This window comes from Eleginops maclovinus, chromosome 16 (genome assembly GCF_036324505.1).
Source record: "Eleginops maclovinus isolate JMC-PN-2008 ecotype Puerto Natales chromosome 16, JC_Emac_rtc_rv5, whole genome shotgun sequence".
Classification (NCBI taxonomy): domain Eukaryota; kingdom Metazoa; phylum Chordata; class Actinopteri; order Perciformes; family Eleginopidae; genus Eleginops; species Eleginops maclovinus.
Genome location: NC_086364.1, coordinates 8,403,534 through 8,421,260, shown reverse-complemented (window position 1 = coordinate 8,421,260; position 17,727 = coordinate 8,403,534). Strand labels below are relative to the sequence as shown.

Sequence of the window (17,727 nt, the reverse complement as noted above, 5' to 3'; positions counted from 1 at the left end):
AGCTTTGTGGACAGTTCATGGAATGTTGTGACACTGTGGTTACATTGCATGCTTTCTTTACCTGCGTCTAATCATCTTTGTAAACGCAGGAACTATAAATAGAAGTGCTTTAATTGTACTGTTAGATCCGGGCTTTGCCGGCCTCAGATCCCCCACCATGCTGATATGATCTGAAGAAAATCAAGCACACTGTGGTGTTTATTTGTGGGTTTGTGGGCACTATGGTGAGGAAGTGGGCTCCTCTGAAGAAGCTGGATTTAATCTCACTGGAATCCAGCAGTAATGTTAGATTGGGGGGGGGGGGGGGGATTTCAAAAGGGACAAGAAAGCGTTTTTCTATCTGTGTCCTTGGAAGAAGCAAAAGGCTGAAAGAAACAGAACAGGGGGAGATTGGAGCTAAATCAACTGGAGAACTTTACTCTTTCAGTAACAATTGTTTTTACAAGTCCTAAAAAAACCAAAAAGAGTTTCCGAGGTGGGACGAATGCCCTGCAAGCCATCGCAGAAAGAGGTGGTTGATCAGAGAAGAATTAAGGCCAGAGAGACAGCCCCCTCTGCCTGGTTTCTTACACTTTGCCTTTAAATGCCTTTCTATGCACACTTTTAAAAAGTGAACAAAAGACCTTGTCAGGAGCCACAAAGCAGAGAGGTAACTTATGTCCAGTGTGTCCCAGTGTGCCAGTAAAAACAGAGGATGTGAGACGCGGGATATGTTTTAATTCCAATTACACATTATCGTGTCTTTTATACTTTAAGAATGACATTGACTTTTGGGGTATTTATCCCAAACACCCTATATATCTGGATTGATGCCAACATCCTTTTTGTTTTCAGCTGCCTTTGCATTAGACTTTAAAGGTTTTTCAACATACTTTTGGTATTAATAAATGTCTTAACAGGTTGAAGTGCTTTGGCTTGCAACAAAGTTAAAGACCTCTGTTTAACCAGACATTTGTTTAATACAAACTGTCCAAATGTAGCGGTTGCTGGGCGCCATGAGGTTATTGAGGCTTCACCAGCTGCATGTTGGTATAAATGGACTCTCATGTCTTTTGGTCGGACTCCAAGCACCAGACGGCACTCAGTTGTTAGAGCCAGAATTTGAATAACAAGTGTTCAGGAGCAGCCAACTGTTTAGAGTCCTCTCAAGGTCAGTGAGGAACAATGAAGTCAGTTTCTCTGGTGAACACCCGGCTGAATTCAAATAGCTTCACCTAAAAAAAACCCTCCAAAATCTGATTGCAAATTTAGACAAGAATCAGATTTATTGGCCAAGTAAGTGTGCACATAAAACAAAATGTGACTCTGTTTGTTGTTACTGCCCAACTTCTTTTTTTTTAACCCCTTTTGTACAGCTATGGACACAACATTAACACAGTAAAAAGATGTTTGCATATATATATAAAAAACTTGAGGATAGGTGTGCAAAGGTGCAGTTTTAACTTTATGTCAATCTTTCAATTGAAGTAAACTCTGTAACACACACACACACACACACACACACACACACACACACACACACACACACACACACACACACACACACACACACACACACACACACACACACACACACACACACGCACGCACAAAACTGTAGACACGCCCCATTGCTATGTCGCTGCCTTGCATGCTGCATTCAAGGACCGCCCAGGAGGCGTGGCCAACATAGAAACTTATATATTTCCTCTGGAATCAATTCACTTATTCTTCACTCAGCTATGCACGCTGACGGACCTGTCGTTCACGGTTTTTTATTTGATTAAATAAACCATATGGACATTGCATTGAGGATTCCGCGTCATAGTAACAGCCTTTTTTAAGTTTAAACATGTTTAAAAATAATGGAAAGAAGACCGCTATATCGGTAGCCAGCACAGCGTGTCTGTGCCTGCTGCTGCTGCTGCTGGCGGTGCAGCATCTCCGGGTTCAGGTGGAGGATGAGCAGGTGAAGGGAGAAGACGCCGGAACCCGCTCTCTTCTTCAGGAAGCCGCTCAGGAAGAAGAGCAGGACGTCCAAACTAAGAAAGGATTCTCGGCGTACTTCACCAAACTCACCCGGGGTCGGAGGGATGTGGAGAAACCTGCGGGCTCTGCGTCTGCAGCTGAGGCGCTTCCAGCTGAGAACATCAGCGCTGATGACATCTTCATCGCTGTGAAGACCACCAAGAAGTTCCACCAGTCCAGATTGAATCTGCTCCTGGACACTTGGATATCAAGAAGCATGCAACAGGTAAAGAATAAGTGCAAAATATGAAGTTTTATTCTTTCAGCATGCATTAATTTTAATCAATCCAAGTTGGAATATAGATGTTAAGCAGTGAAGTGGTTGTTGTTGTGGGCTGATGTCATTGTTTCTGCAGAGAGAAACAATGTTCACATGCAGGTGATGCTTGTTTGATGGCTGCCAATGTGCTGCATTGTTCCCCATTGAATTGTCACCAGATGACACAATGAAGTAGCCTCACAGCCCCTGTTAACCATGCTGAGTTTCTTGGGCTCTGTCACTTTTTATTCTCCTCTGAGTGATGTCCCTGAGAACGGAGGGAGCAGTTCCATGACTCCCTCTTCTCCCCTCTGTCAGCCCCCCTTCTCTCCCCGCTCTCTATTATCCCTCCTCTTTCTGGGTGTCCCTGTGAATGCCCCCGGTGCAATGGATGCTTCACAGCACCGACTCCAGCGCTGTCCCCCTTCCAGCACTAACAAAGCGTCTTTCTGAAGGGGAAAGAAAAGCTTTCCAAGCCCCTTGTCTCCCCTCTCTCCATGGGAACGTGGGAGCTGAGTCTGGGTCAAGCTTGCTGGAGGGTTGGGAAAACTGGGGGGCTTCGTTAAAGGGGATGCCTGGATGGGACAAAGGGGTGCATCTATAGGCAAGTTTATGCTGCATGCAGAGTGTGTAAATGTGTCCTTGAGAACCACGCTTCTTCAAAGGGGAGGAGGAAACAGCTATTCAAAGTGATTGTATCCTGCACCTATGGGTGTCACATGTGCTTTTTCAGAAGTCTATTTAATTTGCCTTGGGCGCTGTCACGCCAGTGGTTTCAGTAAAAACTCTCTTTATCTCTAGCACCAGAAATGTTTTGACTGAGCTTTTATCTCTGGTGTCCAGTGGCAGTAAAATTATAATGATGATAGGCTGTCACAATCACTTAGTCCAGAAAGAATCACCTACACAGCTCCTGTTAATGTCCAAACCATGCCCCCAAAACATCTGCTCAGACGAGAGCTGATGGTGCTAATTGGTGCTAATCACTGTACTGCATGATCTAAGTTAGCCCATCCCACAGAGTCAGCAGCAGGGCTTATAGGCAAGCAGCTGGTGGGTGGCTGCGCACACAAAAAGGACAGACTGAATCCCACAATGCAAGAGGGAGTTCCTGGAGGAAGGGTGCCAGGTGGTCAGGAGAGGCAGAACAAAGGACGGCCTTAATGCCAGCCATATGATGCTCTCAGTTCCCACAATGTACATATGGCCATCATTGATATTCAGGGTGGATTCTCACGCTCAGCTGATTGGGCATCTGTGGAGTTTGGATCACTTTTGTACACAAGGGACAAAAGCATTATTTCTGCAAACAGCAATTTAGAAGACTTTTTATATTTACTGTTACTTTGGGATCAAATCTCTTCACTTTTATGCAGGTGGAGAATCTATCTGCTGCTGTTTACATGAGAACATGCAGGGAAGATTATCTTTGTGATAGTTGTGTTGACACAATAATGCCTGTGGCCTTCTTAATCTTTGAGCTCATTGAGAGCATAAATAGCAGTTTTGTAAATCCAATCATTTAGTGTATTCATGTAAAAGGTTACCCTTTGAATGCCAGCCCTAATTTATCTTTGAATCAGACATTTTGAGACAGAAAGTCTTTCATCACATGTCATTGTATAATCTTTTATAGAACCCCTTCCTGTTTTCTATTTATCACCCCTTGAACAATATAGCTTTGTTCTGAGGCCAGGGCGCATAAACCTAAAGAAGACATTGGATCAGAGTATTTCCTGTTCCAAGAAAGTATAGTAAATTGATTTTTAAAACTGGCACATTACTTTTATCACAGCTTCATTTCAGTTGTGCAGCTGTCATCTTGTGTGCCATGCATTCCTCTCTTAAGAGTATGATAATTAGCCAACCCCCCAACAAAGAGCGCTTTTAGCATTCAGAAGAAAAAAAAACACTTGGCGATGTAGTTAGAATGGCTTCACAAGTGGTCAGAAAGAGGCTGAGTGTCATTAAAGAAGACAGCCTGGTGTTTAACATATGTGTCTAATATATGTGTCCTGATAAAAAGGGGGGGGCTGAAATGCTTTGAATCTTTGGGACAGAAGAGGGAAGGAGCCAGGGTGGAGGTGGTTGATGGAGGGAGGGGAGCCTGATGTCCTTCCTTCCCGAGCTGGAGACAGCCAGCCAGGCAGGCACCACGATCAGCTCACACAGGGCCGTGCCAGCGTCAGGACTGCAGCCCACCTCCCCCCTTATATTTGCTCTCATCTCCTCACCCCGTGCCCCCTCTCGCCTCTTATCTCTGCTTCACACACTGCCATCTTTTCTATTCTTTCATCTTTTTTGACGTGAATTAGTATTCCATTTAAGTAACTATTCTTTTAAGTTTCAGTTAAGAAACAAAGAAAGAAAGAATAAACCTTCCCGGGAAGGGGGGGGGGTTCTCTTTAGTTAACTCCCGCAGCTGTATGCAAATGCTGGCAAACATATTTAGAATTTACCCAGTGGAGACTTTACCCAGCATGAAAACTCACAGCATTGTTCTATTCAAGAGGCTCTGGCCGTGTATGTAGCCCGGAGAAGGGAAGGGGGGGGGGCAGGATAGGGGGTGAAGAGGGGGTGAATGGCCACACACGGCTCTGGATTTACTAATCAGCAGTGAGATTCCAGCCACCCCCCCACCCAACCACCCCTCTTTCTGTCAGTGCCCTGGCAGCTCTGGCAGCTGCCTCAGTGATTAGGCTGTCTATTCAGTGGACTTTAAAGCAAACAGCGCCAGCCTCTGATCCCTTCACCAGTGGAACCACCACCCTTCCTTAAACAAATGCCGTCTCATGACTCCAGCATCGAGAAACATCTGCTCAGAGTTTCATCCACAAAGTGTTCAGAAAAAGAAAAACTGGACTAGAAAGATTTGTTTTTCCATTGAAGTAACATCAGAGGCCAATGTCTGGATGCAGATCACAAATGGCAGTTGCTCGGCAGCAGGCTGGCGAGCCTGCAGGAATGTAGGTTAATAGTTGACAAAAAGTGCTCTTGTCAGGAGGGATAAGGCACCATGACCTGGCGTGTAGAGGCACGTGGCGCAGATAAGGTAGCGTGATGTTGGGCAGGTGCTGCTCACCTCAGGTGAAGAGTAAACACACTGCTGACGGTTACAAAGCTTTCATCATCACCATTCACCAGCTTGCACCTGCTCAGTGAGGTATCATAAAAAGCTCCCCTGCTCCTTTTTAAAGTGTCTCCCTTTAAGATGCCCTTTGTTGTTACCTCCTTTATGAGTAACTGCTACATTTAACAAGCGCCTGTGGTCTCGTGGAGGGATTCCTGAGACTGTCAGTCATACAGCAGCAAGCACACAGAGCTCTGTGTTGGGGTTTATCTACTTTATGCCTCTGTTTTTGATGCATTCAACACATTGAAGCCCGGCAGCAGGTCCAGCAGAGCCATGGGGCTCAGCCGGGGGATGGGATACATGAATGGGGTGTGTGGGGGCGGACAGTCTGCCTCCTCCTTTGTTCTATGTCTGGGATGCTTCGGGGCAGCAGCATAGTTGCCATGGAGAGAGTGAAATGCAGGACAAAAGGCCTTTATTAGAGCAGGGGGTTGTTTAACTCAATGTGTTTTCCACTGCATAAAAGGCATGTTGATTGATGCTAATCACACCGGGCTGGATATGAGGAAGAAGGACTTTTTTTGGGACACACTGTTCGATTGAATATGTGGCCTCCTCACATGATCATCGCAAGTCGTTTTGATTTTGTGGATTTAACCAACATGCTCACTGCTCTGTTTTCTCCCTTTGTTTGTTTGCAGACATACATCTTCACGGATGGAGAGGATGAGGAGCTTAAAAAGAGAATTGGTAAGTTTTACAAGGGTTTATTTCATGTTGGGAACAGAGATGCACATTTTTTCATGAGATAGGGGAACTCTGAATTCATGAGAAACCTATTTTTAAAGTAATAACTTCAACTTGAGTTTTTCCAGTAAATGATGCTTTTAAATTACAAAGAGCCTCCATTGATGGATTTATCTTTAACTTATGATAACGCTGCTTCTTTTTCCTTGCCACAGGGAGTCACGCCATTAACACCAACTGCTCTGCAGCTCATAGTCGACAAGCGCTGTCTTGCAAGATGGCGGTGGAATATGACAAGTTCATAGAGTCGGGGAAAAAGTAAGGACCCTCATATTTATTTCTATGATATCTTAATAGTATGAACATCTCAGGTTCTAATAGTTCTTCTTTTTCTTAGGTGGTTCTGTCACGTAGATGACGACAACTATGTGAATGTGAGGACTCTGGTGATGCACCTGTCCCAGTTCCCCCACACCCAGGACATGTACATCGGTAAACCCAGCCTGGACCGGCCCATCGAGGCCACAGAGAGGCTGGGGGACAATAAGATGGTACGTGGAAGATTCTTATTACTGGTGTATAATATTTTCAAGAATAATCATCTAATTTGTTGGATTATTTTTATATACTGACAAACTTTTCTCTGTCCTTTTCTAGAAACCAGTCAACTTCTGGTTTGCTACTGGAGGAGCTGGCTTCTGTGTGAGCCGGGGTCTGGCGCTGAAGATGAGCCCATGGGCAAGGTAAGAAACAGAATCACACTCAAAACATTTGTGCTGCATTCAAATGGAATCCTGCAGGCGGCATCATTATTTTAATGGATGACAGGAAGTTAATAAGTTTGATAATTGTGCAGAGCTCCTGCCTGAATTCATGTGAATGCAGACTCTTCAGGATGAAAATGGCAAAAAAAATGCCTTAATGTCCCATTAAACCTGAGTTCTTGTTTCTTTTTGTATCTTCAGTGGCGGTCACTTCATGAACACAGCAGAGAAGATCCGCCTGCCCGACGACTGCACCATCGGCTACATCATCGAGTCAGTTCTGGGGGTTCCTCTGACCCGCAGCAACCTGTTCCACTCCCACCTGGAGAACCTGCAACAAGTGTCAAGATCTGAGATAAACAAGCAGGTGAGAGGCTCAGCTTTTTATACCGTTTTGATGTCTATTTTCAAATCAGAATCCTTTGTTTTTTTTATGTTGATGCTCATATCTCCTTGTATTTTCTCCTCCAGATCACCCTCAGTTATGGGATGTTTGAAAACAAAAGTAATATCATCAATCTGAAAGGAGCTTTCCCTGTGGAGGAGGATCCATCAAGGTGAGAGATTGTTCTACATATAATTACACACACTGTACAAACTCAAACGTTGACTTTAATTAAATGTATTATGTCAACTAATTTCAAATAACTATTAGGTTAGTTGAAAGCAATAATATTAAGTTGGACCTAATACAACATCTATGTTCCAGTTTTTTCACTACAGCTATATCCTCCGCTTTACCACTCAAGAAATCTAACTCAAACTTTGTTTCTGTGTGTTGCAGGTTCAAGTCTGTGCACTGTCTCCTGTACCCAGACACCCCATGGTGTCCTCTTCAGGTTGCCTTTTAAGGCGACCGCTCCTTTCTCATCCTCGTCCCCGTCGTGCCTCGGTATCTGAAAGGCTCGTGGGGACCAGTGTTTTGTATTAGACCGCACGGCTGCAGTATTGTTACTGCGGTTTCGTGCGGTCTTTAATAGTTTAACTGGGCTGCTGTGCGGCCCGCCTTGGGACTTTTTCCTTCCTGTCCGGAGCCAGGACCTTGCCCCATAATGTTGTGGAGGAGTACCCCAGCTCTAGACAGGAAGTTGCTTTCAGCGTTTAGCTTTGCAGGCAATCAGTTGAGCTTTGTGATGTATATGTTGCTTGTAAATGTTTCTGCAATTCTCATAGAATGTATTGTCATTATATGCAAGCCTTTTTGCCAGCTTTCATTAACACTTTGTTTGTTTTAGCTTTAAAAAATGCAAAGCCATACAGGTCTCTGCTTGTAGGCTTTTTGGCTTCTTATAGCATTTTTTCAGGCATTTTGTTTAGATCTTTAACTCGACTCCGGACAAACGCTCTAATATGAAGATTTTTTTGGTGCTTTTAAATTGTCAGTGTTATTTCTTTCATAAACTGAGCTGGCAGTAGGCAGATATTCCAAATGCATCAGTCAGTGACTTAATCTGAGGTATATCAGGACAAAGCACTTTTCCCTTTTTGATATTTTTTTGGTAACTTAATTTACGTCCTTTTATTGACATGCCTCAGATTTGTGTCCAAACTAACAGAATTGACAAATAACCTGTCAAAATCTCTATCTATTCATCTTATCTATTTAAAAATGATCCTTGCATTTGTTACAATCAGGGAAATAATGACGGAAAGAGATTTTGATATGTGGTTACAATCATATTTTTAAATTGCTTTGGGATGTTTTTGTTTTGTTTAATAATTGCACAGCTGAGTTTCAAATTAACTGATGTTTGCTCCTGAAAAGACACTCACCTCAAAGGTTCAACAGTGAAGAATTAGTAGTGAATTTTAGCTTGGATGACCCAAAAATGCTATGGAAAATCACTTTCTAACATTGGCTAAACCTAAATAACAACTACATGTAATCTGAGCCACGGTCTTTAACAGTTTGCACTAAAGATTGGTGAACTTTTTCTGTTATTATTGACAGAATTATATTCTTTATCTACACATGATTTCTATTGAGGCCTGCGAGGTGACGACTTTACAGGAGCAACATGAGTGTTTTCACATGGAGGTGTTCCCTCTGTGTCTTCTCTCACCCATATTGGGTCACATTGTACATTTTGATTACAGTATTGTGTACTGTTTAAATTAGTAGTGATTGTAAAATGTTAAGAAAATATAATGTAATGTAAATGTAATTTGCCCTTTGTGGTTTACATAATGCTTTTTAATGACCCTGACATGATTTCTTGAACTGTGCTAAATGAATGTGGTGTTTATTCTCCAGTATCTGGAGGCTTTCGAAAGGTTCATTCCCAACACTGGCTTCTCAGGGATTATGAGCTGATCCTGGTATTAACTACCATGGGACCCACGGTGGGACCTAAAACTTTGAATAAAAGTGCATAACCACTGAGAAACTTTACATATTTGGTCATGTTTTTATTTCAGGTTCACAATGAGACATTTAAGGCAACAACTAAGTGCAGAAATATCCCCATCACCATCAAAACACTTCCTGCACCAGTCAGTTTCGAGAGATTGTCTCCATAACAGTTCGTATTTTAAACTAGAGAAAGGAAACATCCAAAATACAGATTTAAGGTGTGTATTATACTACACTTTCTCTATTTGCATCTGCAGATTTCTGGAGTTAGCAATAGATGATTCCATATTTGCATACCAGAACACAACATTTAAGAAGACTTGTAATTTAAAAAAGAATAGTCCTAATGTAAACAATCACTGGGGAAGTTTCATGGGGATATCTGTTAGTGAAATGTTTCCCCCTATTCACCACTACTATCTCTCCTGAAAGATCAAACACAACTTCTATCTGTTACTTTCCCTAAAAACTTCTCATATTCCATAAAAAAAGTTAAAAACAATGCACATTTAGTGAACCATAAGTTGGGAACCATTGGGCTGAAATATTAAACTGTATATAAGTACACAAGTCATTTTTAAAAATTAGTTAAAACTACACTGCCTGGCCCAAAAAAAAAAAAAGGTCACACACTCTAATATACGTTGGACCGAATAAATCCATTGATGGAATAACCTGGTCATTCAGTATATTCAGGGTAGTCAGCTGACCTCATTCTTTGGGCACATAATGTAGCTGAACCTAGACCAGACCAACTGTAGCAACCCCAGATCATAGCACTACCCCCCCACAGGCCTGTGACCTTTTTTTTGGCTTGGCAGTGTATTTCGGACTGCCTGATTTGAGTATTTTTATTTTACAGTACTTTATTCTTCTACTTAAAGGGAGATATGGCACCATTTACAGTTGTAGTTACTAATTATTCCCCTGATTAAGATGTATAATATACATATTAAACACAAAAAAAATCAGCTATTGTTAACATACAGTTTAGATAAAAGCAGTCAATAGGTAATGATGATAGCTCCACAGCCGACAGCTATACCAAAGGTTACTAAAGTATTCATGTAACACTAGAAGGACATTGTTACTTTTAATAGACTATCTTTTCCAAGATTAGGAAAAACTAATCTCAAGGCATTTTAGTGGTACATTTTTTTTTTGTCCATAAAATCTGCCTCAGGATAGATTTGTACATTGCCAACAATTAGGTAAAACTCATTCTGCATAAGCACACTGGCTGAACTCTAGCAGACACAGAGCACAGGCTCCTTCTCCAAAGGCTTCCATGGGAGACAAATTACACGGAGCAAACATCCTCACCACAAACCATAATGACAGCTTTGCCTTGCAGAGATGTATAGTGGGAAAAACTGAAGCCTTTTATGTGTCTAAATCTCATGTTCAAACAGTCCTCTGCACCCTCAGTTTTCTCACTGTTGACTCAAAACGTTTCCATAAATCTGCGCAGAAATTCTAAATCACACATTGCATGAAACAAGACATTCAAAACAGTCGGATTGGTAGCTAGAACCTTTCATGAGTGGCAAACGCCTGATCAGACTTACTTAGCTTTTAATACTAAGAAGAAGAGAGAGAGAGAGAGATGTCTCCTCTGGCACTGCACCCTGGGAAAAGAGGGCTTGTGGCTTAAGCGTGAAACACTTGTATTATTAAACTGGCAAGCTGTGAATGTGCAAACAGTAATCGGATATGCGGCACTCTGATCCTAACCTTTAGGAGAAAAGATTTTTACTTGCATAACAAATCATAAGAGTGTAATCTAATCTGCCTTTAATCCTTTCAAGAGCAGACTCTCAAAAGTGACACTTACTGAAGAGATGTGCACACAAGGTTTTTGTTTAATGGGAAGTAAAAAAAAAGAAAAGTGGTGCACGTGCAATAAGAGTAAAAATAGCAAGTAGAAAAAGATTTAAATGAGCCTCAAACTATTTCCTCCAGCTCATACCTAATCCCTTCTTCAAACATACCAGTCAATTCAGTGATCAACTTTAAATGAGTTGTTATATGTCATTACTGTACTCTGGTTATTTCACAGTTTGTCTTCCTCAATGTTGGCTTTGCACTTATGTCTGTTCCCATACGAGCAGATACAGAATAATAAATACAGTCAGACTGAGCTTTTAAGTGAACTCTATTTGCATTTCATTTTATGCCCCAAGCTGGCCAAGTTTTCAGCCTCAAACAGGGAGACAGTTTGGACAGAGGACAGAGCTTTGACAGGGAGTAATAACTTTGAATGTGGATTTGTAAGGAGAATTAGTAGTGGTAGTGAAGGAAATATGCAACTGCTACTTAAATAAAAGTACAGCATGTTTTTTAATTGTATAAAATCTGAACCTTTTCTGTTATTCCTTACACCGTTGCCTTTCAACCAGCAGATCATATCCGAATGTAAAACTTAACATTTGCCTCTTACTTAAAAAATAAATAAAAAATAGGTTATGTTAATTAGTGATCTTTAGTTGCTTATAGACATATTTTCTTATCATTGGCAAGAGCCAGTCCAGCCGTTTCCACCTGTTTCAAGTCTTAGTGCTAAGCTACGCTAAACTAAGCAAACCAGGTGCTCACTGTTGCGTCATACTGTATTTAGAGCTAAAATCTTTGTCAAATCTCCTTTTCTTGTCTTAGTTGGCAGCACTTAGATCAATAAGTAGTAATTATTTTATTTTTAAAAATATTTTTGTTTGTTTGTTAAGTTAAAGTAGCCATATACTGGCAACGTTAGCATATAGCAGTAAATAAGAGCTACGCTGCGTCACACATGAGCGAGAGTTAGAGTGAGTCTGTTGCATTAGCTCCACCAACATATAATTACAATGAGATAATATGACTTAACTTGTAGTTCTTCTGATGTAAATTGCATCATTTCAGTATGATTATCAGATATATGTCTTTAAATATATATATAATATAAGTCAGTATCCTGAAAGTCTCAATGGGTCCGACGTTTGACTCTTGGCAGTAGAATAATTTGAGTAATGCTGTTTTGCATATGAATGGTATGGCAACAGGTGGGGGATTATAAGAAAATAAACGCCCAACTGCAGACATCCATCAAACCTCCTAAATGTCAGTGAGCTCTGGTGAAATATACCTGGAGGCTGAAGATTAACTGCCAGTGATAAAGCAAAACTTGCGTTTACACAACATGAAAGTCCTGCATGACTTGTGTCAGTTTCAGCTTTTGTCACACCTTAAGAGAAATGTGCCCACCTACAAATGTTTCACCCCATGGTGAGAGACAGGGAGTCTGTCAGCCATGTAATGTCCCGTTAAGAGTTTGATTCTTGTTGTGACTAGTTCTTGTTTTCTGATAACATGCTTGATAACAACAGAGCCTCTGCGTGAATACTGTGAAAATTTGTTGTTGGAAAGTCAATCCCCAAAGGGATGCAAGACGTGTATATAGAGATGCAACATGACCAAAAAGTAACCTGAAACAACTACAAAGAAATAAAGAACAATCTCAAACTGATGCAAAGTGACAAAGAGAAACATTACACCACAGTTTTTATGAAGAAGCTTACCACGGCTCAATCTCTGGGACCTAAAGACTTAAAAGGGGGTAGTGGTTTAAACTAAATTGATAGAAGAAAAAAAAAACATGCTTAACTTTGTTTAATACTCCTGTCATGTGGATGTTGCCGTAGAGTGACCCGGCTGTACCTTTGTGATGGAATTTCTGCATACCAGATGTATGCTGCACTCTGGGTTTAAAAGCTTATATGGCTTTTCTTTGGTGACCGATAGTCCTAAAATTAGACTCCAACCAGGAGGCTTCTTTGACTCAATATAGTTTGTATATGAAGTGTGACTTAGGGTTATACCTTGCTTGATTTATAGTGGGCCATCTTCACAGCAGATATTGCCATAGTTAGTCATAGTAGGAAAAGCCCAGGCGTTATTAATACCACGACTGAAGCAGCTAAATTGAACGCAGACATCTAATGTTTTATTATTTCCACCTGAGCTTGTTTTACTGCGAGATTTCGAAATGTCTTCTGTGAAAAAGCCTTATTTGTATTTTGTTATACACACATCTCTAAGATACTGGACACCAAGGCTTCACAGGTCTCAAGGGTGGATGTTTTCCAGCCCTGTCTTAATGTGGGACGACAGGAAACAGTTATTGCTGATTATAACACAAACACCTAGGTGTGTTTCCTTACACCTCCCATCAGTGCTCTGAGTAGGAGACGTGAAATTTCACAGCTCTGTAAAACCACGCTCTTTGTGTTGGTGTGACTCAAAAACAAAACAGCATCTCTAACCGTCAGTAAAAAAGGAGACCCCAGGGTGGGAGGCGAGGAGTTGGTGTAGATGTGGTGATGTATGGCTGACATTCCTCAGGGTGCAGGGGATTACAGAGACGCTGGCCGCTCGCACATTGTCTTCATGACTTCCCTCTGCTATATCAGTCAGTCTCCAATTAACAGCCTGCATTGTCCGCAGGATTAAGAGCGGCGGGACAAGTCCCATTGGCCCGCCGAGAGATCTCACAGCAACTGGCACAGGCCTTAATCCGGCTCAACATGTGTTCTGAAGGCAGGCCGAGTTGCCGTTTACGATAATCCAGGTATCACATATCCTGTAGAGAGGGACTTGAACCTCGTCGTGAGCAGCACTTGAGTGGAGGACTTGGGGAATTTGGTGTATGCATTTTCTTTTTCTTCATTTTGGAAGATATATTACAGGAAATAATAGATTTCTTCAAGTTAATTTCAAGATTTACACATTCAGATTTTTAACACTAGAAGGAACACTCAATATTATATTCTTATATTTATGCTTTATAAGAGCGAGGGGATAAATGTAAGTTCTCTCTATTATGTGTGTACTTTCAATGCTATGTGATGCAATAATACCTCTGTTTTTTAGGTGTTTAAGGAACATAATTTGTGACTTATTGTACATTTTTGCCTGTGAGTGTAAGTAATCCAGATAATAATCATGATGTAAACGGAGGAATCCGTTTCTATGGCAGTTTATACAGCAGCATAACATATGTTAGATGCCAAGAATTTGCATTAAAGTCAACTTGTTTAAAAAGTGTATAATGGTGCTTCCCAGAAATGCAAATCATTATGCAAAGGATGCTGTGCAACCTCAGGCATGGATTACTCATAACTGTTATTTTCATTACACCATCTCCGTAGTATCACTTACGGGAAGTGACTGATCACTACAACACACTTTTGGAGGAGAACTGCAGAGTCAATTTGACTGAATATCTGGTATAAATGGTATTTAATATGTGGTTATTTTTTAAGGTGGTGGAGAAGCACTGAAAAATAAACAATTTGACTTTCAAAGAACAGTAATTAGAAGGGAACGCATTGAGAAAGTCCTGGAGCATCACAGTGAGCAGTAGGAGTATAAAGATAAGGACACGCACACAGCTCCATAAATCCTTCATTCGGGACGTGCTCCCTCCGACTGTTGCGGCGGATGCCTACAAAGGAGGAGGTGAGGTGTGATTAACGTGGGTGCTGACTCCCAGGAGACAGCTGCCTCCCTCTGAGCCCGCCCCTCCCCAAAGAGACGAACCAGGCACCCTGTGACCTCGTAAGCATGGCAGCAACAAAGCAGCAGGATTCCCCCCAGAAGTGGGAACAAAGGTGCTCACGTCCTGTGTTTGCATCCGTCTGCCTCATCTGTCCTGTGATGACAGACGTGCAAGTTGAGAAAAGAAGGGTAAAAGTGAACATTACGAGCAGAGAAAGAAAGGCAAAGGTACTTTAACTGAAGTTGAGTATATAAGCTATATTGTTACACATTACACTGCATTATGAGAGAAAAATCTTACTTTTTTAAACATATTTTTGGCAGCTGCTTTCACAAGTTACCTTTCAGTTTAAGCTTAAACATTAAAAGATATATGATTATTTTATGAATTACAACATCTTTAACAAGCTGTGTCGACCAACAAAAAAACAGTAACATGTTTTCCCATTGTAATATTTGAGATGAGGATCAATTGTTAGCATATCTACCAAAGATTTCCCACCAAATGTCTCATGTTGTTTTATGTAAGCAACAGTTTAACTCCAAAATGTCAAAATTAGCGATTATTTCCCTCCTCAAAAGCAAGGACTACTGAACATTTTCAAAAAATTAATACAAATTTGCTTTTTTTCCCCCATTACACCACCCTTCAGATTTGTCATGTGGCCCTTTAGACAGACCCGATCCTTAGGTTAGGGACCCCAGAGTTGAACAACCTAAATGAACATAGTTAACACATAAAATATTTATCGATGAGAAGGATTTCCAAAACACTCTGTTCTGTGTCATTCAAAGATAAAAGCAGCCTAAAGTGCTCTATCATTTTGCTACCATAGTAAAATGAACGGACTCAGAGAGTCATCTAAATATTTATGGGCTGTGCTTTGGAAAATGTCAGCCAGTAATTTACTGTAGACGTAATATGTATTTGTTTGACAAAAACATGCACACCACAGATTTATTCTCAGTTACATCGCTTTTTTTGAGGATAAAAAAGCTAGAATTTCAACTGGACAGGAGAAAGGACCCACAATGGTTCAATAAAATGTGATGTAGGATCATTTATGGGGTGCATCATTAATGGAATTCTTGCCTTGTGCAGCTTTAACATTTGTGTGCCTCCTGGCCTGCCCTGCAGCTGCCTGGCATTGAAGAAAACATGGCAGAGGGCCCAGCCGGACTCAGGAAGTATCTCTAGGGAGGGGGGGTTGTGGGGGTTCAGATACACCCCTTTCTCCCCCCTTTTCATTCAGCTCTTCACCTCAAAGCATTAGTGATGCATTCCTCCAGTCCAGCAACAAGCAGGGTAATTCAATTTCCTCGACAGTGAGACCGTGTGAAATTTCATTTGCATGTCAGGGATGGGTTGTAAAAACCTCTCTGCCTCCATCACGCTTTGTTTGTTTACTGCTTTGTTTAGGTCGGCCCGCAATAAACAGCAGGGGACATGATGTAATCATTATATTCAGAGAATATTCTTGAAAAATCAAAGAATGGAATTGTATTTACTGCCAAAATGTTGCTGCATTTATAGTTTCCTCCATGTTGGATGAATAGTAGAAGTAAAGAGAAACAATTATTGACCGAATATCAAATTAATAGTAAAGCCTGGTCTAAATATGGTAAGATTATTTAAGTAAAAACTGTTTGTTTTTAGGTTAAAGAAAGTCCACTTCCTCTATATTTTTCTAATCCGTTTAAACCCCCAGACTTCCACATGAGGTTGGTGTGTTTGGGGAGACAGCAGCTGGCTGGCGGGATGGAGGAAGTTGATAAAGCAGGCTGGTGGCCCGGCGCTGACACTGACCCCTCGCCTGCTGTCGGCCCAGAGAGGTCACAAACACAAGACTGCCTTTCTGCTCCTCTCAAAGTCATCTGTCACAGCGCTGCCGAGGAAACAAATTGCAACATGCACATATACTCTGGAGAAATACCGCGACAGCAGAGTAGTTTACATTGAAATGATTTTGTATATTTACTTAAATCCTTTATATATTACCTGTTGTTGTTGTTTTGAACACATTTTTAAGCAGGTTTCTCTGTTTCATCTCAGTTTATGTTGAAGGGGCCCTTTTATGCTTCTGGGGTTTTCCTTTCCTGTAGTGTGTTATATAGGTTTTGGTGCAAGTAAATGGTCTGCAAAGGCTATAATCCCAAAGTTCCCTCCAGAGGGAATTTCTCTCCCACACACTCCCCCCCTGCCTGAAATACCTCCACTAGACTTGTTTACTTCCATAACATAGCTTTCATGACATCACTATGTAACATTTGTGCTTCTATTGGCTAGTGCTCCAACACATTGCACATTATATGCTAAGGGGCAGGCCAATCACAACAGAGCCAGCCAGCTAACCAATCAGAGCAGACTGGGCTCTGGTTTCAGACAGAGGGTGAAAAGAGGTGCTGCAGCACAGGCAGTATGAGAAAAATAAAGAGCTTTTTGAACATTAAAGCATGGAGACATGTCTCAGTAGAGGCACAAATCACACAAATCACACATATGAAACCAGAAAAGTACTTCATTCATGGTGTTGATGATGTCATTAATGGGGTGAAGCCTGCAAGCTAGTTCAGGCAGTTAACTCGAGCACCAATGATACATTCACACATGATGTCCCTCGTCCCTCTTACAACCAAACACATTCTACGAAACCTGCTGCTCTATTTAAGCTGCCAGATGTGTCTGCCTCTGCCTCGCCTGCCCCAACAACAGCCCAGCATCCACCTGTATGCTCGGGGGGATAGTTATCTAATCGTCACTCAATGTTCTATGTAAATCTGAGAAGGGATGAGGCTCGAGCCTAGACGGCAAACTCAAACTATATGCTGCTTCTAATAAACATATCAAGAAAGATGTGAGTTGTCTGAAATAATATGGCAGGATATTCAATATGAGGCTAGCTAAGAGACAGATTCATTTAATTTGCTTTGTGTTACAAACCCCATTTGTAGATTTTAACTGTAAATATGGACTGCACCATTTTGGTTGTGT

At 41.4% G+C, this 17,727-nt stretch overlaps 1 protein-coding gene across 1 annotated transcript; it reads left to right on the top strand.

Moving 5' to 3' along the window:
- The first annotated feature begins 1,727 nt into the window (after positions 1–1,727).
- Positions 1,728–9,242, top strand: lfng (LFNG O-fucosylpeptide 3-beta-N-acetylglucosaminyltransferase). Its single transcript, XM_063904822.1, has 8 exons — positions 1,728–2,233; positions 6,041–6,089; positions 6,302–6,404; positions 6,484–6,637; positions 6,744–6,829; positions 7,052–7,217; positions 7,322–7,407; positions 7,635–9,242. The coding sequence occupies exons 1-8, from the start codon at positions 1,832–1,834 to the stop codon at positions 7,699–7,701; spliced, it is 1,113 nt and encodes a 370-aa protein (XP_063760892.1). The 5' UTR covers positions 1,728–1,831; the 3' UTR covers positions 7,702–9,242.
- Positions 9,243–17,727: the final 8,485 nt, after the last annotated feature.